The sequence below is a fragment of the Drosophila navojoa genome, chromosome 2 (genome assembly GCF_054131105.1).
Source record: "Drosophila navojoa isolate 15081-1374.11 chromosome 2, UAZ_NAV_1.0, whole genome shotgun sequence".
Taxonomy (NCBI): domain Eukaryota; kingdom Metazoa; phylum Arthropoda; class Insecta; order Diptera; family Drosophilidae; genus Drosophila; species Drosophila navojoa.
The window spans coordinates 27,266,832-27,291,886 of record NC_142890.1 but is presented as its reverse complement, the minus strand read 5'-3'; the positions used below and the strand labels follow the sequence as shown (position 1 = coordinate 27,291,886).

Sequence of the window (25,055 nt, the reverse complement as noted above, 5' to 3'; positions counted from 1 at the left end):
TTATCACGAAGTCGTATTATTCGGAAAGCAAACATTCAGCATTAGGGAATTAACATTTATGAGCTCCCAGAAACTCACCAAGTCGGCTCTCGAATCTGTAAACAAAAAGAGCGCGTGTCAAAGAGGAGGTATAATAAATAGAGTAAGAGAGAAAGAGAGAAAGCCCGACAGTTGTAAGCCGAGTTGTATGCTGCAGGCTAAGAGGCCGCCAAGGTGAGAAAGTTGGAATACCAACTGACTTTGCATATTTATCATATGAAAAATTAAATGCAAACTTTTTGTTTTATCCCGTTTTTTGTGCGGGGAATTCGCGCACGTTGCGTTTGACATGTGTGACAAAATGTCAAAAGGAAAATACACAGAAAAATAACCAAAAGGCGAACAATTCAAACGAAATTTAAGCTGAAATATTTAAACGTAGCTTGCGCTTTTCTCGCCCACATGGCGTATGCGCAATTTTTGTCTCTGCTCGCTATTTGTTGGCAAATGTGTGCGAGTGCGTGTGTGTGCACGTGAGTGTGTGTGTGTTGCTGCCTCCTTTTTAATAGCAGAAATTCTGGTTGTGCTGACAGCTTTCGCCTTTATATGCAGCTCGCGTATTTGATGCAAAAATCTGCGCTAAAATGTTGAATCTGCCGCAACGCGCCGCAACGACCTACACACGGCTCTGCACGCCAGGACCCGTGTTGCTGTTGCTGTTGCTGTTGCTGTTGCTGCTGTGCATTTGCATTGTGGCCTTGGAGCAAATGTTTCTGTCATTACTGGGTACACAGCCCCCATTCTGCGCTCCATGGAGCTGCGCACCCAAGGCAAAAACAAAGATGTTTTCACCGAAATGTCGGCAAATTAAATGTAATTTCTTTTCATTTCGTTGCTGCTCTCGAAAACCCACTGCCCTCGCACTTGATGGACTCGGCCCTCTCACTTGTTCTACTGCTGCTTCTTCTTCCTGCTCGTTCTGCGTCCTCTTCGTCTGCTCTCCTGCACTTTTGTGTAGCACGTGGCAAGCTGTCGTGAAGCAAATTGCCCGAATGAAGTTGCAACATGCAACGCGGCAGCCGCATGCCATGAAATTAAGTTGCAAGCTCCAGGATTTGCTTTCAACTTTCACCAAATTTGCTCTGCTGCATTTTCGTCCTGCTACAGACGCACACCAGCACACACACACCCACAGACATTCAGGCGAGGTCCTTTAGTAACTCAGCAAGGTACTTCGCTTCCCCGATCCTAGGCACGCGTTGCCGTCGTTTCTTCTGCTCTCTTGGCTGCACTCGACTATTGTCACGCTAATGCCAGCAGCTTTGTCCTGTTTAATGTGAATATATATGGCATGTCCTTAAACTTGCCACGATACAGAGTCAATCATTAAGGAGATAACGTTTTACTAAAGAATATTAAAAACCCAGTTTGATGTTCCATCCATAAAATATGTTAATTTTATTCAATCCATTCAATTGGGAATTCTCTTGTTGAGGCTGCTGGTATCAGGATATCTCCTAGTCGAGCACTCCCAACAAGACTTTTGCTCTCTTTCTTTTGGATTACAGATTTCTTTCAGCCAGTATATGTTATGATAAAATATTAAAAGAGAGTATAATATACACTTGCAGGGGATTGGCTAATGCTCGACAATGTCTTTTGATATGCCTAAGTAATTACCCTGTCGCTTCCCATTGCCAGTTAACGCACAATTTTGCTGTCAGGCTCGTAATTTGCTGCGTGTGCCAGGGAGAAAAAAAAAAGAGAAAAAGAAAGCGCTGCATCATAACTGACAGTTCGCATAAATTATACATGATTTTATATACATGCGCCGCCATTCGCATGCCTCGACCTGGCCCTATAAAGGACGACGGAAGATGCCAGCGAGAGGTAAACGAGAACGTGCAGCTGGCTGACCGCAAGTGAGAGTGGACCATATAAAATGATTAAGCTGCAAGTGAAAATAATTCTATGGATTTTTATAATTTGGGCAAGACGTTTATGTGGCGCGCAAATTGAAAGCATAAATTCCAATGAGCTGCTCGCCTTCGAGGACTTCCTGCGTGCCCAGCACTTGAAGCATGCGCTGCTCCTCGGCAACTGCAGCGGCCAAATTGAAAACTACAAGAGATTGTTCGCCAACTATAGATTGCAGTTTTTTGCGCCCCAAAGGGGCGTTCAGTTCCGCGAATTGTTTTACTACGCGGCGCCACGTACAGCGCTGCTGGTGCCTGCCCTCGGGGATGAGCACACCAAGCGCTGGATCTACGAGCCGGCCTCCGCAGAGGGTTTCTTCAACAACAGCCAGGCCTGGCTGCTGCTGGGCGACAGCCAAGCGAACCGCTCAGACCACCAGATCATTAGGCAGCACTTGTCTCCCTACAACATAAGCATCGATGCTGACATAACCGTGGCGATGCGTGAGCAGCGGGCGGCCAAGTGAGTTGAGCAGCGAGTCGGGCACAGCAGGACCCCTTCAATTAAGTAGTCACAATAACTACTTAATAAGCACTTACTATTATTTACTTAATTTCATTTTTTAATTATTTATTTATTAATAAGTTACAATAAATATTAAATTTACTTTAACTTAAGACTAAGCACTGGCAGCAGCGCCCTTCGGCTGGTTATTTAATATCATATTCATGTTTAATACCCTAAAAATGCTCTTATATTTATATAACCATTAACAAATTTTCTTTGCGGCTATGATATTTATTTCAATCAATTTTATCAATTTTATAATTTTACTAAAAATATTTTCAAGCCAAAAATATACTTTTTACATATTTTCGAATTCGATTTAGATATATATTAGATTTATAATTTATATTTATTTTTAATCAGTCAAGAGCTATATATATGTCGTATATAAATTAATTTCAAAGTTTATTAAAATTATCTTTTATGCTAGCGATTTTCTCCAGCTGTAAATAATAATTGCCTTACGATTTCTTCCAGCCAAAGTTGGTTGCTATACGATGTCTACCGGCTGGGTCAGCAGACGCCGCTGATGGTAGAGCTCAAGGGGCACTGGAGTCGAGCCGAGGGCTATCAGCTCCTGGCGAGCTTTGGAGACAGCTGGATGCGGCGCCGCCGAAACCTGCACAACATTACGCTCATAGGCAGCACTGCGGTGAGTTGCTGCGAGAGCAGAAAATAGGGCAAATGTAAACAGCCCACGCTTTGAATTGCAGTTAATCGAGAAACCCGCAGACATGGACGATCTGAGCTACCTGGGCAACGATAGAGAGCTGCTGCAGCTGGATCCCATGCAGCGCAAGACGTACCAACTCTTTCTGCTGATGGGCCGCATGTACAACATGAGGTGGGAGCATTGTTATTTATATTTTTGACAGTGACAGTGAGTTAACTCCCAGTCGAACTACAGTTTGGAGGTGCTCTTTCGAGACACCTGGGGCCAGCTGCTGCCCAACGGCAGCTGGTCGGGCGTGATGGGCCACATAGTCAGCGGCGAGGCACACTTTTCCGTCTGCCCCATCCGATTCGTGACCGAGAGGAACCACTATATACAGTACACGCCCCCTTTACATACCCAATTGTAAGTATTTGCACCTGTTAACTACACTGTGCTGCATGATTGAGTTTCGAGAGGGAAAGGAACTCTTTTAGTGGTTCTCCGTTATAAGTGATTGCTAATCAGTCTCCACTAATTCTCCCTCTGTGCCGCAGCATCCACTTTCTGTTCCGCCATCCGCGCCGCAACAGCATTCGCAACATTTTCTTCGAGCCGCTGAGCACTGAGGTGTGGTGGTGCGTCCTGGGGCTGATGGTGGGCAGCGCCCTGTTGCTGGTGCTGCACATGCGGCAGGAGCGGCGACTGCTGCAGCCAGCGGGGCAGGCCATGGAGCGACCCGTGTCCTTCGCGTGGTTCACCATACTGGAGACGTACTTGCAGCAGGGCCCCGCCGCGGATCAGTTCCGGCTGCCGTCGACCCGGCTGCTGATTAGCGCCAGCTGCATCTTCAGCTTCATGCTGATGCAGTTCTACGGCGCCTTCATTGTGGGCTCCCTGCTGTCGGACTCGCCACGGAGCATAGTCAACCTGCAGGCGCTGTACGAGAGCGACCTGGAGATCGGCATGGAGGACATTGCCTACAACTTTGAGCTGTTCACCAACACTACAAATCAGCTGGTGCGCGACGTGTACAGCCAGCGCATATGCCGCACTCGTCCACCCAACATCCTTAGCATCGAGGAGGGCGCGCAGCGCATCAGGCGCGGCGGCTTCGCCTTCCACACGGCCATCGATCGCCTCTACCGCCTGCTCAGCGAGCTGCTGGACGAGCGGCTCTTCTGCGAACTGCAGGAGATCATGTTCAGCCCGCCCTATCTGGGCGCCTCCATTCTGGCAAAGAGCTCGCCCTGGCGCGAGCACCTCAATCATGCCATTCTCTACCTGAGCGAGACGGGTCTGATTGCCTACAACGACCGACTCTGGAGCATGCCGCGGCCCGACTGCACGCTCTTCAAGGACGCCGAGGTGGAGGTGGACCTGAAGCACTTTGCGCCCGCGCTCTTTACCCTGCTCCTGGCCATGCTGGTCAGCGCGTCGGTATTCCTGCTGGAGCTTCTCTGCGGCTACCTCAAGGCACGGGCCAAGCAGCAAGCTAGCCGGAAGGCGGATAAGGCTAAGTTTTTGCACCTTTAATGTGCGAGTAATAATGTTGGCTGACAAAGGCAGCAGAGCAAAAATTAAAAATTCCATTAAGCTGCAAACACTTGCAAGGAGCCCGCCAGCTGCCGCTGCAGCCAAGGCTATCTACATCTAAGCGCACTTTTAATTCCGACTTAATTATCAAATGCTAAGAACCGCCAACTGGCTGCAGCAAATGGCCGTAAGTTTTTATTAGCCGACAAGCTCTTAACTGGGCTTCAAGTGGCAGCTCACTGCAGAAGAGTCAATGGGGAATACGCTGACTAAAAGTGGTTAGTTATAACTGGAGCAATAGATGATTCAACAGAAAAATATAAAAAAATATATATATATGTGAATTATAGAAAAACTATATTGTAGATATATTAAATATTTCATTTCAGTAAAACTCTTTCTCTCTCTCTCTCTCTTTTCATTTCCATTCATTTCATATGATCAACCCTATTTTGTAATAGTCAGAGCTATTATTGTAAAATAATCATATTAAAATGCAATTGACGATTGTCGCGCAATCTGACCTTATAAAAGTGAATGGTTATGGCCATGTCTATTAGGGCATTGCCAACGGCTGACATAACCTTCAATTAAACTGTCGTTATGTGTGACAAACATACACACACACACACACACACACACACAGTGACATACTGCATATTGCATTTGCTACGCACTCTGATGGCTTCATTCGAGTCGCGAGTCGCGACTAACTGTAATTGAGGCTCATTATAGCCGACAGCCACCAATAAAAGAGCGCCCGTCTCGGCTGCCAATGCGCTCTAATGCAATTTGTGCATATTACAGCTGGAGCAGGCGGACAGCCGACTGGCTTGGATTAGGCCCTGAGGTAATCAGGTCGTCGAGGCTCATTAGAAATCTTGGCTGCGAGGCGTGGAAAACTAAGGAACCAACACAGAGATGGCAAAAAATATCTATAAACAAGTAAGAAAGCTCTAGTCGAGACTGCTCGACTACGAGATCCCCTGAACCCTACAAGCAACTGATATTTCAATAATAATTAGCACCCACGCACGCACTCATGCAAACAAATACACGCACACACACACACACTCACATATACAGCCAATTGCGCTTGGGTTGCGCTGCAGTGTTGGCAATATTAGGAGAACTTATTTGTTGAATAATTTAATTTCTAGACGTACGATCGTAATGAAACTTTCAGAACATAATTATAATGTTTAAATGTATGTGTATACCGAAGGACAAGTCTCTAGTATTTGATATACGACTTTTACAAAGATGAGGGTGAGAGGGTGGATTTAGGGGTGGGGGTAAATTTTAACAAAAACCGAAATTGTATAAAATCATCTTAATATACATTTTAAATTTGGAGACTCTAGCTTGAAAGATGTAGGAGATATAATTTTTAAGCTGATCTTCGATAAGGTTTTTTATCGATAAAAAAGTATCGGAATGAGTTATCGTTTTTTAGTGATAAACTCGATCTGCGCGTGATATATACGGACATTTTAAAAAAAAGTTGAAGTCTCTAGCTCTTATATCTTCTGAAATCGACGCGTTCATACATACGGACGGACGGACGGACGGACGGACGGACGGACGGACGGACGGACAGACAGACAGACAGGGCTAAATCAACTCAGCTCGTCGCCCTGATCAAGAATATATATACTTTGTGGGGTTTGCCACGCCTCCTTCTGCCTGTTACATACTTTTAACAAAACCATTATACCCTGATTTCCCATTTTCAATGGGTTCAGGGTATAAACACTTGTGCCTTCACCCTGTGGTAATGAAAAGTCAGGGTATATTGGTTTCTTACAAATGTTTATATAAATAAATATAAATAAAAATAATAAATATAAAACAAATGTATTTCCTAATTATTTATTTATTTATTTTATTTATTTGCTAACTATTTATTTATTTTTGCATTTTGAATCTATATAGCCTATATGGCCTAAAAGTTGATATACTTGGCTTTAATCGTAGATACGTTATCTGATATGAGATCTGATAGAAGCAAGGAGATATGGAAAACATTGCTCAGGTTACATTATAATCAAGCATTCTCACTACTTCAGGTTATTTAGAGCACGTCTTGTATACTCATATATACATATTAAGTAACATATATGATTTTCCATATTGTTTTGGAAGTATTAATTAAAAACTATTTCTCTGCTTTGGCCATTCACATTGAATAATATAATAAACGTATTTCCATTTCATAGATTATCCCTATGCAGCTTCTCTCTGTCACAAAAACATTAAAATCTTTGCTGTATCTAATTGCCGTCTTTTAATTTGCTCAGCCTTTAATAGTAATTTATCCGAATCGATTTTGTGATGAGCCAACGAACGGAATTGATGGCTCTGCTGATTGAAATACACAGACAACTAATAATATTAGCCATGTATTCCAATTCGAGCTACTCTTTGCTATTCCATTGTATCCCATTCAATATATATACATATATATATATGTTTATATACTTATATATCCAGTTGTCTTGATGCCTCTTTTTGCTACACACGTCAAATTATGTAAATTTACAACATGATTAAGTTCATCTCTGGGCCTGGTTCTAGCTAGGCCTGTGTTTGTTTTGCAATTCAAATGAATTTGATGCTGCTCTTCAAGCGTCCTTCTCCTACCCCTCAGCACCCAAATGTCGTCTCTCTCTCTCTCTCACACCCTCTGCTGTGTGTGGAGGCATTTAACTATCTATTTGGCTCTGGCTCTGTTTTATGCCTGTCGAAAGCAACTGCTGCCTTGCTGCTGGCCCCTCGCTTGTTATATAAATTCGTAGCATTTGTTCTCGTTGGCCAAAGTATCAATTGTTGGGCATTTATTTATGCCTAGCTTTTGCTGTTGCTGCTGTTGTTGTTGTTGTTGTAGATGTTGATGTTGATGTGCCCTGTCTGCATTTGGCCTGTGCATGTAGTTTATAGCTTATGCTCATAGTTTGGCCGTCGTTTAGCCCGATGCTGAATGAATTTATATTGTTTTTCAAGTGTTTAAATGGCTGCGTCCGGCCAACGATGCGTATGCGTAATACTATTTTAAGCACATCCAATTCGATGGGCTATAATGCTGTGCCTATTCCAATATCAATTTTGTTATAGAGACGCTGCAAGGGCAGAAGCCCAACGGTTATTGACCTTGAAGCAATCCCATTGCCCATGCTTGTTTCTTTAAATTAATTCATTATTTCTATACGTAGATCTATGTGGAATTGCATTATAATTTATAAATTAGTATAAATTAAAGATGGAATATTTGACATGCTTAAACTTGATATTTGTTTGTGGTTTTGATTTCACACAATTTTAATTTATTTACGCAATCAAACGCTGCACTGCGAGTCTGGTCGAGCTGCGGCAAATCAAAGTTAATTGCCAAAGTGCATTCAAGTGTGCATTAATAAAACGAAAGCAGAAGAGAAACGGATCGAGTTGTGACTGCCCTAGGAAGTGAGATAAAAACAATCTGCAATATTTTCTCAATTTACGCTGTCTCCGTTTACTCGAGTCTCAGTCCCAGCCCAGCTCTGCCTCGCCATTTACCGTCCACTCCGATTTGCGAGTGGAAAAACTTGAGCAACTTTTGCGCTACATTTACGCGGCTTCCCTTACTATTCCTGTATTCTCCTCCCTTCACACTCCCCTATCTCCGTCTACTTCTCTGTTGCTCTGTCGCTGCTAGTCTCGTCCTGCTGCCTTTGGGGCTGCGCTTTGGTTGTAGCTCGCTTGTGTTATGTGCTTATTATAAAATAATTAAGTCCTTTAGGAAATTATAGTTCTTGTTGCCTTTACTTTTGCTCTTGCACTTTCTCTCCAATTCGCTTCTTTTTCTCATACAGTTTGTGCGCCATTACCTCGATTGTTGTTGTTGCTTTTAGCTTCATGTTTCGCTCCGCGCTGTGATTTCTGCGATTTCATATTTTCAAGATTTTCATTTTCCTTTTCGCAAGTCAGCTGCTTAAATTTAATATCCAAATTCTCGATTCACATGGGTCCACTCCATAAAGGATTGCATTAAATATTAAACAAATATTTCATCATAAATTCAATTTATTATAATCTGCATATATTTAAATCTTAATGAAATATTATAAAGGCTTACAATCGAATAAAATCAATAAATTGTCCATTCACTGGGAACTTATGCCGCATGAATCAGGATTCAATGGCTCTGATGCTGTATTTGTGTTTATCTGCTGCTGTTGGCGTTTGAGTAATTTATTGTATATCTAATTAATTTGTGCTGTCGACGTAACTTTTGTTAATTCTCTCTCTCTGCTGTCTGTGTCGCTCTGGGCATTGGCTTAATGGTCCTCCAACCACAGTGCTACGGCCACATCTTTATTAAACTCGAACCCTAAATCAGCTGACGGTGTCCATGCATGCAGTGCTGCTGTCTCTATCTCTGTAGCTGTAGTTGTATCTGTATCCGTATATGCGTGTCCATTGGAGGTAGGCTGGCAAATGCATAGGCCACATGATCTATGGAATATGTTGCTTCACTTCAATTTATGTATGGCCAGCTAAAAATGCACTTTAAAAGTTCAGGCACGGTCCGGAGATCACATACATAGGTATTTGCCATGCCAGGGGATATGACAAGTGTTGGTCAACTATAAGCAGAATGTGGCGCGGCAGCCACAGCCACAGCTTCAGCAACTGCTGCTCCAAAGGGACACTTGATAAATGCCCCCATGATACATGAACATCAACAGCAACAACAACAACAACAACATCAGCAACAGCAACAGCCAGAGCAGTGAGTAGAAAAAAAGAGGACTTGGCTGGGGCATCTGAAGTGCGAGGTACATAAGCAGGCGGTCAGACTGGAGTCCACTTCTGATGGCTGCTGCTGCCGCTTGAAACACATGTCCACTCGAAGTGTGAACAGCGCAATTTTAGAGCTAGCTCATATAACACTGGACGGCTGCATAGAGGGCGAAATTAGCAGTGAGCGCACAACAGACTAATTAAACTTGTTTGTGCATGAGTGAGCAGCGGAATTAAGCATATAAATATAATATTCAAAACTTGTTAAGCGCATGCAGAAATTTACTAAAATGTTTAGATAAACCATTGCATACTTTTGTGCTGCACGTCGGATTTCATTGCATACTTTTCGGCTGAGTTATTAAATTACTACCGCGAGTGCCGAGCTGTTGTTAGTCAGTGGCAATGTACAGTAAATACTCGTGTAATTGAATTTTGATTAGAATATATTGCAAATACTTCAGCAGCTACAAAGCAGCCGAATTTCCAGTGAATGCAATAGTCTCCCAGGTCGATCCAGCATAAATATTTGCATTGGCCTCCTCCTCTTAGCCATATTTGTGCTGGCATGCTTTGGCTTTAGATAATGTATACATAGGGCGCATCACTTGCAGCGCTTATCGCTTGGCAATTATCAAATTATCCAGGGTACACAAGCCATCGCGTTTGAACTTGGAATGAGCAAACAAGCCGGGCAAATGGAATTAGCATGCAAACTAATTCAATCTTTGCTAGGCATTGACTGTGCCCACTCCACGCTTGCATGGCACTCATTCTCGAGTTGCTTTTAGTCAATCCAGCTGATAGTTGACTCTGTATGTATGTGTGTGTGTGGGTGTGTGTGTGCGTGCATTTACCTGCAAGGAATTGCAGCACTCAAGCAAATTGTTTGCTCAGCAGCAACAACTACAACCGCAACAGCAAGCGGTAAACAAAGGCGCAGAGCGTTGGTCCTCGAACGTGACAAGGATAATAAGCGCTAACAGGCCACAGCAGATGCTGCTCCTACTCCTGCTCCGGCTACTCCTGCTGCTGACCTGTTAACTGAATGGAAAGCATACAGGCCGCGATTCACGTCCAAAAGCACACTGACCATCAAAATCGAGTCGCCAATGTTGCACATCACTTGGCCAAGTTAATGAAACGTAACGCAAAATGCAATTAGGCCTCCGGCATGAGAGCTACAAATTAATTCCGCACTCGCTCGCAGCGAGGCCAAACAGCAATCAATTGTGGGCCCAAAAATGAGCCCGACAAAATCGTTAATCAAATTAAAATTTATTTACCATTTGGCTGAAAGCAGCGCAGCTAACAAATTTATCGTTCGCCCCTGCCACGCACCAAACAAAACTAACAACATGTGCAGCGCAGCATAAAGCAATGCCAGAGATGGGCGCGTGACACGCCAACTGTCATCGGGCACAAGGCAGAAATCGCCTTGAACAATAATAGAATACTCTCTCATTCCATTTATAGAATCTCTTTGAAATCTATTCTAGAAGGAGATCACGCACGATAGCACGAGCTCACCTCTAGCTCGAAGTCTGACTCCATCTCGATATTGCATCCATATCTGCAAGTGTATCTGTATTTGTATCTGTGTGGCCGTGTTGCTGCAGCTGTATGGGGGGGCTGTCTGCATGTGGTGTGCATAATTTGAAAGCTTAGTTTTCGGGTCTGTTCGGTCTCGGCTTGGGTTCGCTCTCTGGGTTTGGGTGGGGTTCGGTTCGGTTCGGTTCGGTTTGTTCTTTGGACGTTTTTCGTTTGTTTGCGTCCAGTTAGCGCATAAATTTCCATGACAATTGCCTGTTGTTCGACGTGCACTGTGAATGACATTGTTGTTGCTGTTGTTGTTGTTGTTGTTGTTATTGTTGTTGTTGCTGTTGACATTTTGCCATTTTAATTAGGCAACAACCTGTCGACTGCATCTGTCCGCCTGTCAGCCATTTGCTTTGATTATGAGCGTGCGAGCTCTGCTTTAAGGTAGACACTGTGCGCCCGAACCGACCCAATTCAGAGGGTGTAGAGTCATTTCATTGTCATTACAGCCACACATAACTAACTAACTACATACATACATATATTAAACGTGCGTTTTCCCGCACTCGCTTGGCAATATTTTAAAACTTCACTTGAAAATGTTAAAATAAGCTTTTTAGTTAAATCTCCTGCAGCTGCTGTCAATGCTACCAAATAAATTAAATATGCCGCATACCACTAGAGTCCGTTTCCGTTAATGTTTCACACACACACACACACACACACTCACGCACACGTACACGCACATATACCTGGCATTTGTGTGCATATTTTACTTGCTAATTTTGTAAACCTTTTTATTTGCAACAACAAACTTTTGCATCCGCCAAAGCACACACACACAGACACACACAAACGCGTACTATATGAGCACACATACACAGGCTCACGTACTCATTCGAAATATTTGTCAAAGTCCGGGCAAACACTAATGCAAACAGACCCACATACACACACACACACACACACACACACACACACACTCACACACACATACACATGCACACAGCTAAGCAGACGACCGCGCCATCGTTTCCGTTTCCGCTTTTTTTCAGCACATGTGCGTGTCTGCGGCTCTTGGCATGCGCGTATGTGTGGCTCTGGTTGTGGGTGTGTGCGTGAGGCTTGCCTGTTGACAATTTTGCGGTAAAATGCAGTCAGATTCACGGCTGGCTTAATAAATTACAACAACTTTAGTCCGAAAACAACAACAACAAGTAGGAACAATCGGTAAACAAGCGACTACAAAATGCTCTTTCGCGATGCAGAGTCTGCCTGAAATATCAATGAAATTAGCGATCCCAAGGAATAGAGTAGGATTTGAAGATCTATTCGTTGTGGATTTACTTTCAAACTTTAAATTTAATGAAGTCATATTTTTAATTTTTTGTAATATAAATTTGTTGTCAATTAATTATTCAGTCAATTCTATTATTACGTAGATTAACCCAGCCAGTTATACATATATGAAAAAGTTATTATTTACAAGCTTCCTTTCATTAACAACCAAATACTTAAAATATTGTCAATAAACAAATAGAATTATACAGAAATGAGAACTGTCCCCAACTTATTGATCCTTTAAACAAATACCATATTAAAAACTTTTGTAACTTTTGTCGTAATATCAATGCCGACTCCTGTTCAGTTGATTGGATGATAGACATAGATAAGTAGGGAAACTTAAATAGAAATGTATATGTTTAAATGTATATTTAGTAAATTCATAGAGGAGCATTACGCAACTCACTTCTCAGAGCAACCTGTCTTTCTTCATTGGCTAGGCAATATGTTTTGTATAGGACAAATTACAAGTCTGATTTCGATTTCGGGTATTCCTATAACGGAAAGAGAGAGAGAGAGAAAGGAAAAATTGTAACTCATACGATGATTTTCAAGACATCCGAATTACTCTTCATGAATAAAAACAAAAATAAGAATTGGGCGGTGAGTTCATTCCGTCGTTTTGTCAACGTAAATCTTTTCTTTTCCTAAGCTAAGCTAAATATGGAAAGAAAACTTTGTCTTGTTGTATATACAATGTTATATAAACAAAAACATAATTATAAAGTAAATTTATACAGAAATAAGTATACGAAAATTCTCTTCAATGAATTCTAAGTAAAAAATCAATCATTTTTAACTTTTTCTATATTATATTAATATATTTGAAGTACATCTCTAACTTTCTCTTACTTATTTACAGTATTACAGTTGATTTATGCGTAACCTCTCCTTTCAATAAATTATTTTCATTTAATTTTCGGCACCCATTAAGATAGCTTTCAACATGAATAAACCTTTTAAGTAGAATTTTATAAAACTATTTCCAGCATTTCTTGTTCAGCATTTTCTCTCTCTCTCTCTCTCTCTCTCTCTCTCTCTCTCTCTCTCTTTCTATTATATAGTAATTAATATTTCAGGTCCAGCATTGCGTACATGTCCGACAATAAGGTCTGCTCTCTAAATACCTAATTAGTTCATGTAATTCAGTTTATTCCAGCTGCAACATCGTGTGCGCACGTGCCACATGCAGCTCGGCTTGGACTTGGAGCAAATGGACGGTGCTACGTGCGCTCAGCCCTTTCGTATGTTAATTCCATTTGTATGGATAATTTCTTTAAGCTGCTTGTCAGGTCCTTGCAAATGTGGGCTAACTCAGCAATTATTTATTTAATTGACCTAAAATGTAGAAAAAATGCCAAAAATATTAACAACATTCTTCGCTGTAGTTGGGTGCAGCTTAAAGTCAGCAGAAACTTGTAGAATTGCTTCTATTTAAGCAAAGCAGGAACATAATTAAAAAGTGTTGAAGACGCATGTTACCACATGCAAAGCCAGCTGCAGGTTGCAACAGTCACATGCAGCACTGGGCCAACAGAAGCGGCCCAAAGAAGCGGAAACTAAGTCAACAACTTTCCATTTTGTCAATGGCTGCTGGTGTTGCTGCTTGGCTGAGTTGTTTGGCTTAGTCGGGTTGCTCCACTCCACTCCACTCCACTCCACTCCTCGCCTCCTCCTCATTCTCGTCTTGGCTGTGTAAATGACACACACTCTGCATATGAAACTAGAAATAATTTTTCAATTCACAAATGAAACTTTTCACACACACACACATAGACACATAGCTGCAGATCCGAGAGAAACTTTAAAGTTTGCAAGCGCAGCTACCCCAAAGGCCAGCGGTAAACCAGCAGGGGGTTGGGGAGCTGCTGATGGCTTTGTTGCTGCCCAGTTCAGTTGCAATCGTCATTTGCAATGTACTCTCTTCCCGCTCTGCTGTGTACTTCTTGCTGTTTCTCACCACGGCTGGGCTGCCGTTCCTTTTTGATGCCGCAAACTCCAGAAGGAAATTACAAACCGAAAGTAAACGCCAAGAGCACAGAACCAGACCCAGACCCAGACCCAGACCCAGCCCCAGCCCAAGAGCCGCCCCTGCCAGACCAGTTTCCACTGGGTAGTTGTTGAGTGTCAGTATCATATCCTGTGCCAAAAGTGCACCACTCACCCACTCCCCCCTCGCACACACACACAGCACCCTCCGGTGGCCCGACAACGAGAGCTGCTGCACATTACAAATGAATAATTTATGCGCGCGTTCAACTGCAGATGGATGGAGTTGAGGCAGCAGCCAGCCACTCACAAGGGCGGGCGAGGAGCCCGAAGCTGGGCGGGGGCTGGCGGGCAACTAACAACATAGTCCTGGTCAACGCCAAATGAGTTGTGGCAGCGTCTCGCTGGTGCCGTAAAAGCCAATGCCAAGCAGCCGAATAGCTGTTGCTCCGCCCGTCCTCCGTCCTCCGTCCTCCCTCCTCCTGCTGCGCTGCTGCCACACTGCTACGTGCTGCTGCTGAATGTGGCTCTGGAGGGGTGTGAAAATTATCTGCTCGCCACCAAAAAGTAGACGGAAGAAAGCATCAGCTCCAAAGTTATTAGAGCAAAATTTTTGCCTTTGCCTAAGTAATGGCCAAGTGCATATCTCTCAGCACATATTGAGTTATGACTTAATTGGATAAGAGCCAGCTACACACTATACATACATATACATATATATGGCCGTATAATAGATATATATAGATCTATATATATATTACTCGAACCCAGTCGACCGCAAACTTTGGCTAAAAGTTTTGAAGACCTTCCTCTCTGGTAGTGGCCGCAAAATTTTGTTGTGGATTCCGTTCGGGCAGCGTCTGCCGTTGACTAAGCGAAGCAGGAGGCGACAGATTTTGGCTGGCTGAAAGTTCTCGCGGCGAGTTTGGAGCTTTATTAATTACGCAATGGTTCAACATCTTCATCATGCATATGCATATATAATATAAAATATGAATACCATATATATATTTATATGACATAATAAATTATTTGTTTCTGTTTATTAAACTCTGCTGCTCTTCGCTGAGAAAACTATTAAACTCTATGCACTAAATTCCCAAAGCGAAAATCCATTTTATTTTATTTACGCTCAATCATTTGTTCCTTTAGAAACTTAAAACTCTTATAGTTCAGCTGTTTCAGTAGTTTTGCCACCAATGCAAATCACTAACAAACTGTGTTGCTGTTGACACAGTTCGACTGTAAACAACAGCAACAACAACGAAAGTAATAGCTACAGCTACAGATAATAAAAGAAATGCTAACAACGACAATCTGACAATACAATTTGTGCTCATTTCTCAGCGTGTGTCAGCTTTTGTCAATCTATATAACGTATACGCCCCTTTGGCGCAATGCCGCTTCTCGTTGTCGCTAGCCGTGCCGTGAATCACAGCAGCGCATATTGTTGTTGTCAATTTACAAACAATCCCATTGTCACTCTATGCACTCTTTGTAGCAATCACTGTGCCGCTACCCACCAACCCCCGCCCCCCTGGACGGTCTATGTGTCTGCCCCCACAGCAACATCAAACGTTGCCTTTGCTGTGCTGCAAACATTTTAATTTTTAATACAATACTCGCAACTCCCAATTCCCAGCTCTCCCTTGGCTCAATACACACTTCAAATTCTAAACACACTTTAAATGGTTGCGCTCTCTTTGTAACTCTATTTCAAATATTTAATTCCAACATAGACACAAAGCAGCTGCAAGTGCAATTAGAACTAGAACCAAACTGAAACAGTCATTAAAATTCTGTATAGGACCCAATCAAACGCTGAGTGAGTTTTAAAGCATACCTGGGAAAGTTCATCTCTGGTATATTCATAGCTGCATTTGTTGCATGAAACGTTTGAGTCGATTAGAGGTGTCATTCTCGAGAGAATAAGCGAAATAAAATGAGAAAAACCGCCTAATGTCAGAATACAAACAAATGCATTTGAAATTTAAAGTCTCTAGAAAAATATCATCAGACATATGCTCAAACTATTATCAAAATAAACTTTTCCCCACATGATTTTTACTTAGCATTCAAAAGAAATTCACGTGTCAGAAGAATTACGTTCAACTACATAAAGCTTGGGGCTTCCTCTATCCTTAACTGAATACTGTAAATCATAGCACTTCTGCTTATCAGACTTTTATTTAAAAAAAAAATAAATGAAAATATAATAGACTTTGTTCTCTGATTGCAGCTTAACACACTCGACTGAAGTGTCGTTGGCATCGGAGCTCTGGAATCTGATCATATCGTTCTAAAAACTGGAGCTGTTCTTTTTTCTCATTCTGTTCGTTTTTTGTTCACCCTTTTATTCAATTAAAAAGGGCTGCCTTTAATTTGAATTCGAATGGTGAGTCCAGTTTTTTAATCAATGGCTAGGCAACGAGTGAGCATTGAAACATTCAAGTGCGAAAAACTCGCTTTGAACAATTTTCTAACAAAGCTGGCCAAACAAAAAGGCAAAATAAAAAGAAGTAAAAACAAAAAAAATCTATATATGGCAAAAATAAATTGAAAAAACTATGAATTTAAAATGAAAGAGTGTCCAGTCGAGTGTGTGAATGTTTTGACGGCTTTGATCGACGCCGCCTTTCAATTTGCAGACATAACAAAAACACGACAAAACACAACACAAAAACGATTACGAATCTAAGAGGAAGCGAAATATGACTGCTCAAGCTGGTAAATATGAATTCCTGGTGAACATGTTGAATATAATAAATGACAAATACATACAAATATTTACTATAAAACAAACAATAAAAAAAATATATATAAAAAAATAATTTTTATATTAATTAATCTACACCGAAGGCAGCTTAACTGAATATTGGTTATTGTGCAGATAATCAAACAAAGCGGTAACGCCCCTATAATCATAATAAAATAAAAATAATAATAATTATATAATAAATATACATAACAATTTGCAAAATTTTGGCAGACCTAACATTGTTTCCATTCAGTACGCAAACAGACTTCGACACGAAAAGTCGACAAATTATATAATTGAAATATTTCGTGCTCATCTCGATATCGAGGAGAATTCCATGTTTCATTCATTCAAAAAGAAGGCCTTTGGGATTTGCCTAGTGATAATTGGCCTGCAATGTGGTAAAAAAAAAAAAAAAACAAAATTAAATTAACTAAGTAAATAAATTACTTAGTATTAATAAAGAGTTGGGAGTGCTTGAATACGAGATTCTACCTAGAACTGTTTCTACGAGAAATGAAGAAATGAATATACTTTTGTCAGAAGCACCTTCCAACATATTATTCAGAGCTTCATAATGGCATTAAAATATTTAAATATGTGTAAAGTTTGTGATCGTAATTAAAGAAAAGCTCATAGGCTCAACCCTTAAGACATTGACTTAATAGAATGTCAAAAATATTCAATATTAATTATTGAGTATTCAATATTAATTATTAAATGTTCAATATTTCTTATTATTTCCAGCCAATGCAGAAGAAGTGGCAGTGTCCAAGTGCCAAACTAACGAATTCGCGTGCAAGGATGGCGAGTGCATTGACAATGCCCTGATGTGCGACGGCAATAAGAACTGTGCTGATGGAAGCGATGAGACGTTTGAGGCGTGCCACGACTTCAAGTGCGACAAGCTTCGTTGCAGCTACGGCGGCTGCATCGATAGCAACAAGATCTGTGATAAGAAAAATGATTGCTGGGATGGCACAGATGAGAACGTTTTCGAATGTAGTGAGGGAAATACATTGTACTCCTGGATTCGTGGCGAATGCGAGTAAGCTATTGAAAAACAAGTAAGAGCGTTGCAATCGGGCGTCACCGATGACAGAATGCTCATTCACTCCCCATTCTCCGATTCTTTTGTGCCAAATGCATCGACGATGCTAACCACAATCTAGTCGCTAAAGAAGCAGACGTGAATATAAATTCCAAATTTCAGCTCTCGATCTCTTCAACTAATATGATTTCTAGTATAACGGAAAATTCATTTTCCTATTTGCCCCTAGTGGGCACACAATTCGAGGGTCTCAAATATTCAGAGTATAAAGTATACTCATTTCACTTTCTTGAATGAGTATAACAAACAAATATGAGTTCAGGCGAGCCCAACCTTGATTCATATTGGGTATGTGAGTGTGTGGGTGAGTGAATGCGAGTTAGTGTGTGTGGGTGTGCGCTCACGGTGTTTTTTAGTCGAGAGATCGCGTTTGTTGCTTATTGATTTTCCTTTTCTTCTATATTCCAGAATCCAGCCATACAGCCAGTTTCAGTGCAGGGAGTCAAAAGAATGCCTGTCCTATGCTGAGCTCTGTGATGGCGTTGTGAACTGTCGCGATGGATCGGATGAGTCGCTTGAGCTTTGTAAGGCCACCCATTGTCTCAGCGGCTCCTTCCGATGTGCGTACGGCGCCTGCATATCCAAGACTGCGGCATGCAATCATTTGGTCGACTGTCGCGATGGCTCCGATGAGATATATTCCATATGCAGCAAGGTCTCGGGCGAGCCGTGGTACGTATATCCTTGGCAAAAAGAGGCCATATCAAGGCTAGCTACAACCACCACCACCACCACCACCACCACTACAGTCCGGACACCGACATCGGATGAGAAGAGCTGCAAGGTGTTCGGCTCCAACTTGCGGCTAAAATCGATTTACAATGGTCTGCCATATTTGGGCGACGGCACCGTGCCCCACCAGACGACGGTGCGGCTCAGCTGCGGCCACAAATCTCTGCTGCAGGGCAGCGATGTGAACACCTGCGACAACGGCGAGTGGAAGGCGCCTTGGGCCGAGTGCATCAACGGCTGCAAGAGCAGCACGATCACAAATGATCGCAGCATCCAAGCCATCTGCACTTACCAGCAAGAGATCGTCGACTGCTCCGCATTGCTGCACCCTCCCACAACCGTTGCCATCACGAGGTGTGCCCAGGGCTATAGACCCAGCGGATCTATTGATCGGGGCGAAATCGAGTGCAAGGCAAACGGCAATTGGCGCAGGCGCAATGCACATTCGCCAAAACTCAAGTGCGTTCCCGACTGTGGCAGGACGTTTGACACAGTCAAGGAGCATCCGTGGGTCGTCAGCGTATTTAGGCGCGTGGGATATGACAGACATGAGTTTCAGTGCCTGGGCACCATTATAGATCCATACTACGTGCTAACTGCGGGCAGTTGCTTCCAGAGGATGTACAGCACAACAGATTATTCCATTATCATGGGCAATCACTCAACGAGCTTCAATTCGAATAGGGAGCACGGCTACGATGTGCGCCACATTAGCCTAATAAACCGCTACTTGTGAGTATAGCAACATTCCTTACATAGCGGTATGTGAATGATTTCCCTTGCGTGTTTCCAGCAAGCCTCTGGTGCTGATTAAAATGGTAAATCCGTTTATACTCTCGGCGAAAGAGCGACCCATTTGCCTTAAGGAAACGGATTATGTTTACCATGGAACGCAGCCACTGCTTCTGGGAACGCCCCTATACAAAAATGAAACCATCTCCTCTCTGGCATATATTTCAAGTGGCGATACGATTATCAATTTCAGGGACTATCGTGAGAAAATTATTGATGAAATACGGCAGTAGAGATTTGTCTACTGATAACTAAAAAAATCTTAAAAAAAAAACTCAATGAAGAATATAATTAAATGCAAAAAAAAAAGAAACTGATATTTCAATAATAATTAGCAAACACACACGCACACACACACACACGCATATAAACAAATACACGCACACACATACACATACAAACAAACACACGCATACCCACACACACACGCATATACAGGCGTTTGCGCTTTGGTTGCGCTGCAGTGTTGGCAATATTAGGAGAACTTTTTTGTTGAATAATTTAATTTCTAGACGTACGATCGTAATGAAACTTTCAGAACGTAATCATAATGTTAAAATGTATGTGTATACAGAAGCCCAAGACTCTAGCATTTGATATACGATTTTTTACAAAGATGATGGTGAGGGGGTGGATTTGGGGGTGGAGAGTAAATTTTAACAAAAACCGAAATTGTATAAAATACATCTTTATATACATTTTAAATTTGGAGACTCTAGCTTGAAAGATGTAGGAGATATAATTATTTAAGTGATCTTCGATAAGGTTTTTTATCGATAAAAAAGTATCGGAATGAGTTATCGTTTTTTAGTGATAAACTCGATCTGCGCGTGATATATACGGACATTTTAAAAAAAAGTTGAAGTCTCTAGCTCTTATATCTTCTGAGATCGACGCGTTCATACATACGGATGGACGGACGGACAGACAGACGGACAGCGCCAAAACGACTCAGCTTGTCGCCCTGATCAAGAAAATATATAATTTGTGGGGTCTGCCACACCTCCTTCTGCCTGTTACATACCTTTAACAAAACCATTATACCCTGATTTCCCATTTTCAATGGGTTCAGGGTATAAAAATAAATAAATAAAGCACCGTGGAGTCCGGTTATAACGACAGTTGGAAAATTTAAAATGGATTTCGTTGAAATATTGCTTAAATGAAAATCGTATAGTAATTTCGAATAATCGGGATTCCACTGTATATCGTGTATCGTATCGTCGAGGGGCGACTTCAATGAATATATATTATATTACGTATACGTAATTATTTAATACTTCGATTTCAAACACTCGAAATTGAATTTGAATAAATTTAAATGCTGAACAAATTAATGAACTGCTTTTTATTTTATATTCTTATTTATTATTTAGCATTTCCAGTAAGTTTTGGAGTAGCAGGCTCTACGCTGCTGTCAAAATACGACTGATTTTTGAGCTTATTTCGTTACAGTTATGGAAATTTGGTTTTTAGCACACTAACAACACTTGACTTTTCATATTATTTTTGTTTTTAATAGTCAATTTTAATAGCTTTTAATTGTAATTTTATAATATTTTAAGCGAAACTATTTTTAACTTTAACCGTACACACACGCACACTCACTCACTCGCACGAGCCATGTTTGATAGACTTTCCGTACCAGAGGCAGCCATCGCAAAGCACCTGGAGCCATGGGAGAAGATCAAGTGGAAGGATGACCAACTGCACACCATCTATAACGACTGGGGCACTTACTTCGCGCGGAACGCGAAGCTGAACCTTGGCACTAAGTATTTTGATGCTGCGCTCAAGCTGAGCCCCGAGAACATTGACTCCCTGCTGAAGCGAAGTCAGGTGAAGCGGGCGAAGGCGGCGCCAATGGAAGGGCTCGCTGACGCGATGCACTCAAAGAGTTAAGAGTCACATATTGCACATGTTTCATAATAGTTCTATATTTTCGAGCCACCACAGCGATTTTCAAGCGCGACAACCCACGCGGCTCGTGTCGCGAAATTGATTTGGAGATCTGTGATGCACTCCTCGATTCGAACCAGTTCGAGGAGGCATTGAGCTTCGCCTGCACCAACATGAAAGACCTAACCTATTCGCATGCACTAGCCATGGAGAAGCGCATATATCTGGTAGGTAGAAGATATCCCACAATGGCAAATGGAAATGCTCTATTCACTCACGTGCTCTCAGGTTAATCGAATCGTGAACGACGTGCTATCGACTGAAACAGAATCGTCTGTGTATCGCCTGATAACTAGCATGATGAAAGATATAGCCACACAGCCCAAATACGTGAAGTCAGAATGTGATGTGCTGAGCATAGTACAAAAGCAGGTAACGAAATCAATTGCTCTCAGATCCATTGAGGTGTAGAAATTTTTATGTTTCGTATTCGCATTCAGCCCAAGATTCTCTCGCCGCTGGAGAAGAAGCGGCTTGAGCGTCGATTCAAGACATTCACCCAGGCCTATGTGAATAACTCGTGGATGGACGTTACGTTTCTGAAGAATCTACGGGATAATCCAAATCTTTTACTGAAGCAAAGTGTTCAATCCTCAGAATATTTGCAAAATCTGACCAACGAGCGGTACCACACATTGCGAAACTTTACGGTGAGTCTTCATTGAAGGTATTCGGCGAGTAGCTGCGATTCTCATTCCCGTTCGGTCTCAGAAAATGCTCCACGCTCGCCAGACCATGTACAGCAAACAATTTCCGAATAAGCCTTCCTCGCGCAAGATCCAGGAGGAGAACTTCTTCCGCATACAGAATCAAACGAGGCGAAATATGTTCAAGATGCTGCAGAACATACGAGCTTTGATCAGACGAAATGATCTAGCTGTAAACTGCTATATATGTATATTATTTGTATATTATATACTCACAAGATATTCGTTTCAGAAATTGACAAAGTTCGTGGCCAACGTGATGGACTCCTATGTGTCGATCAAGACGCACCGCGTTATGCCTTGGAAATTTGAATTCATTAATGAGGTCCTCAACTACTTGGGTTTGGCCCGCATTAATGAATACAAAATTTCAAGCATTTATAAATCGATGGGGCGTTCAAATCTGCTGGATCTATTTAAGATCTCACACCATGTCTCCAACCTGTCCAATGTAATCACGAATGATTTAGGCCAGATCAAAAGGGAGAAGTTCGAGGATGCAAAGGCCTTGCTCAAGTTAGATATACGCATATGTACGTTCATTTAGCACAGTTATATCTCACTCATATTGCAGACAACGCATGGATCAGTTCGAGACGCGCTTGCGATTCGCCAAATATACCATTGAGCGCTGTTATCTGTACCACGAGGCGGCGCAGGCGCACCTGAACAGTCACTCCTTCGACAAATGCTGTCAGCTGGCCCGCAAAGCAATGGATGGTATGCATAATCACTTATTGTATCATGTCGACAGATCTCCCTTCTATATGACCTTCCAGAGGCCGAGAAGGGCCGGCACTATGTGTGGGGCGCTCTGAGCGCCCTCATCGCCTGCAAAGCGCACACCGTGTTGGGGAAGGTGGAGAAGCAGAAGCAAATGCTGAACGAGGCCTTTAAGTATGCCAAGCAACTGAAGAACATCGATCTCATTCTGTTCATTGACATTTGCCTGCGGGTCAACAACGAGGAACTGGAACTGAAGACCGCTTTTACCTATGACGGCTCCGGCAGGCGTCGATTGCGTCGGCTGATGACCAGCCTCGACACCTCCCGTGATAGCTCTATCAATACAAATTCCAACTCATTTGCACACGAAATGCCCACAGGTAACTCCAGGGAATGAATTATGAATAGTGTTTTGGATTCGTATAAATAATATAATATGCATTATATATGCATATGTATATACATATCTATAAATATATATAATATAATGTATGTATATATATGTATATACATATGTATGTATATACTAATAAATGCATATAAATTTACTCGGCTATCGCAGCTGCCTTTCGACTCTGTCTAAAAGTTTAAAGTTTGCGGCAAAACTTAGTGAGGTTTTTCAATTTTTCAGTTTTCCGTTCTAGCTGCGCTGTTTTAGCAAAAGTTTTCATCCAGCACAAATGCCGCAAAACACACGAAAGAGAAAACATTAACGCGTCTTGGACATTCAATCACTGCAAGTGCTGCAACAACAACTTTTCTTACAGCTTTCCACTCCCGTCTTATTTATAAACATTAAATATTTCTTGCCAAAAGTGGGCAGCCTTTTCTAAATTCTAGCTCTGGGTTCTGTTAGTTTCTTAACAATTATGTGGTCCCCTGAGTCGAATAGTTTATTTTCCCAAAAGAACTCGATTCGTGTTAATGATTCCTAAATATAAATATGTAAATAAAAGCAAATATATAAATATGAATAGGTTTATGTGAAATATGTAAATGTCGAATAGATAATCGCTTCAAATATAAATATCTAAGATTTCATGTCTTCCTCGACTGCCTTTGCCTTCTGTCTTATTCGCGTAGGGGATTCGAGCGTCGTCGATGCTTGAGCTCGACAGCTTGTAGCTTGTTAGGGCAAACTTTTCGCACGCGGCATCTGGGCTGGGCGACGCATGGGCGGTGCTGGGGGGCGTGGTGAGCGTAAATCAGGATTTCTTCAGCTGTTCACGCCCACTGCGGGCGGAAGTACCGCTAACATTGCACAAAAGACGCAAATAAATGAAGCCATTTGTTGTGCTCTGCGCTGATTTCTGATGCAAAGGCTGCCGCTCGAGTCGCAGCAGGTCGCAGGAGGTCGCAGCAAAGTTTCCTGCCACCTGCCATTGAAAATTGTTAACAATTTCCATTAGTTGCTTGTCATTTAAATTCCGCATGTATTTTTAAAATTCAGCACGCCAAGCCAGCCCCCGCTTCACACCTTCAGCTGGAAGCGATCTCCCTCCCCAGGCCCCGCCCAGCCGTGGTGCTAGTTTCTGCTGCTGCAGGTGTTGTCCAACTTTGTTCGCAGTCAAGTCGAGAGTTTCGTGGGGCATACAAATGATGTACATGCAACGGAAGTGGATAATTTAGCAGCGGAAATCATTTGTCGCCCTTTTTGTCAGCCGTTAGTCCAACAACATTTTTCCTCCTTTAATTTATGACTTGACCATAATTAATTGAAGCACAGCTAAGAATTTCATAAGAATTCCGGATGCCAGCGAGAAACAATTCTTTAATCTTGCTAGCACAGAATTACACAAGACTTTGTACAATTGCACCATGACACAGTTAACTAAACATTTGAGTAACTATAACGAATTTCAGGATTTTAATATAATCAATGGATTAGCATTATATAGGAGAGAAAAATACACAGATAAATTGCAATTTACCAAAAACCAAGTCAATTTAACCATCGGTAAAATG

The 25,055-nt window shown here is 42.0% G+C and overlaps 3 protein-coding genes across 3 annotated transcripts; all 3 read left to right on the top strand.

Annotated features, from left to right (window-relative positions):
- The first annotated feature begins 1,615 nt into the window (after positions 1–1,615).
- On the top strand, positions 1,616–4,659 carry Ir84a (Ionotropic receptor 84a). Its single transcript, XM_089256439.1, has 5 exons — positions 1,616–2,418; positions 2,941–3,115; positions 3,177–3,307; positions 3,371–3,541; positions 3,673–4,659. Exons 1-5 carry the CDS (start codon positions 1,922–1,924, stop codon positions 4,649–4,651), a joined length of 1,953 nt encoding a protein of 650 aa, XP_089112565.1. The 5' UTR covers positions 1,616–1,921; the 3' UTR covers positions 4,652–4,659.
- A 12,667-nt stretch (positions 4,660–17,326) lies between these two features.
- On the top strand, positions 17,327–19,994 carry LOC108658197 (modular serine protease). The gene is made up of 4 exons (XM_089256281.1): positions 17,327–17,464; positions 17,811–18,111; positions 18,583–19,638; positions 19,700–19,994. Exons 1-4 carry the CDS (start codon positions 17,401–17,403, stop codon positions 19,929–19,931), a joined length of 1,653 nt encoding a protein of 550 aa, XP_089112407.1. The 5' UTR covers positions 17,327–17,400; the 3' UTR covers positions 19,932–19,994.
- A 1,162-nt stretch (positions 19,995–21,156) lies between these two features.
- On the top strand, positions 21,157–23,518 carry wa-cup (walker cup). The gene is made up of 8 exons (XM_089265725.1): positions 21,157–21,595; positions 21,655–21,824; positions 21,886–22,029; positions 22,098–22,307; positions 22,369–22,536; positions 22,597–22,880; positions 22,939–23,084; positions 23,144–23,518. Exons 1-8 carry the CDS (start codon positions 21,322–21,324, stop codon positions 23,485–23,487), a joined length of 1,740 nt encoding a protein of 579 aa, XP_089121851.1. The 5' UTR covers positions 21,157–21,321; the 3' UTR covers positions 23,488–23,518.
- The last annotated feature ends 1,537 nt before the right edge of the window (positions 23,519–25,055 follow it).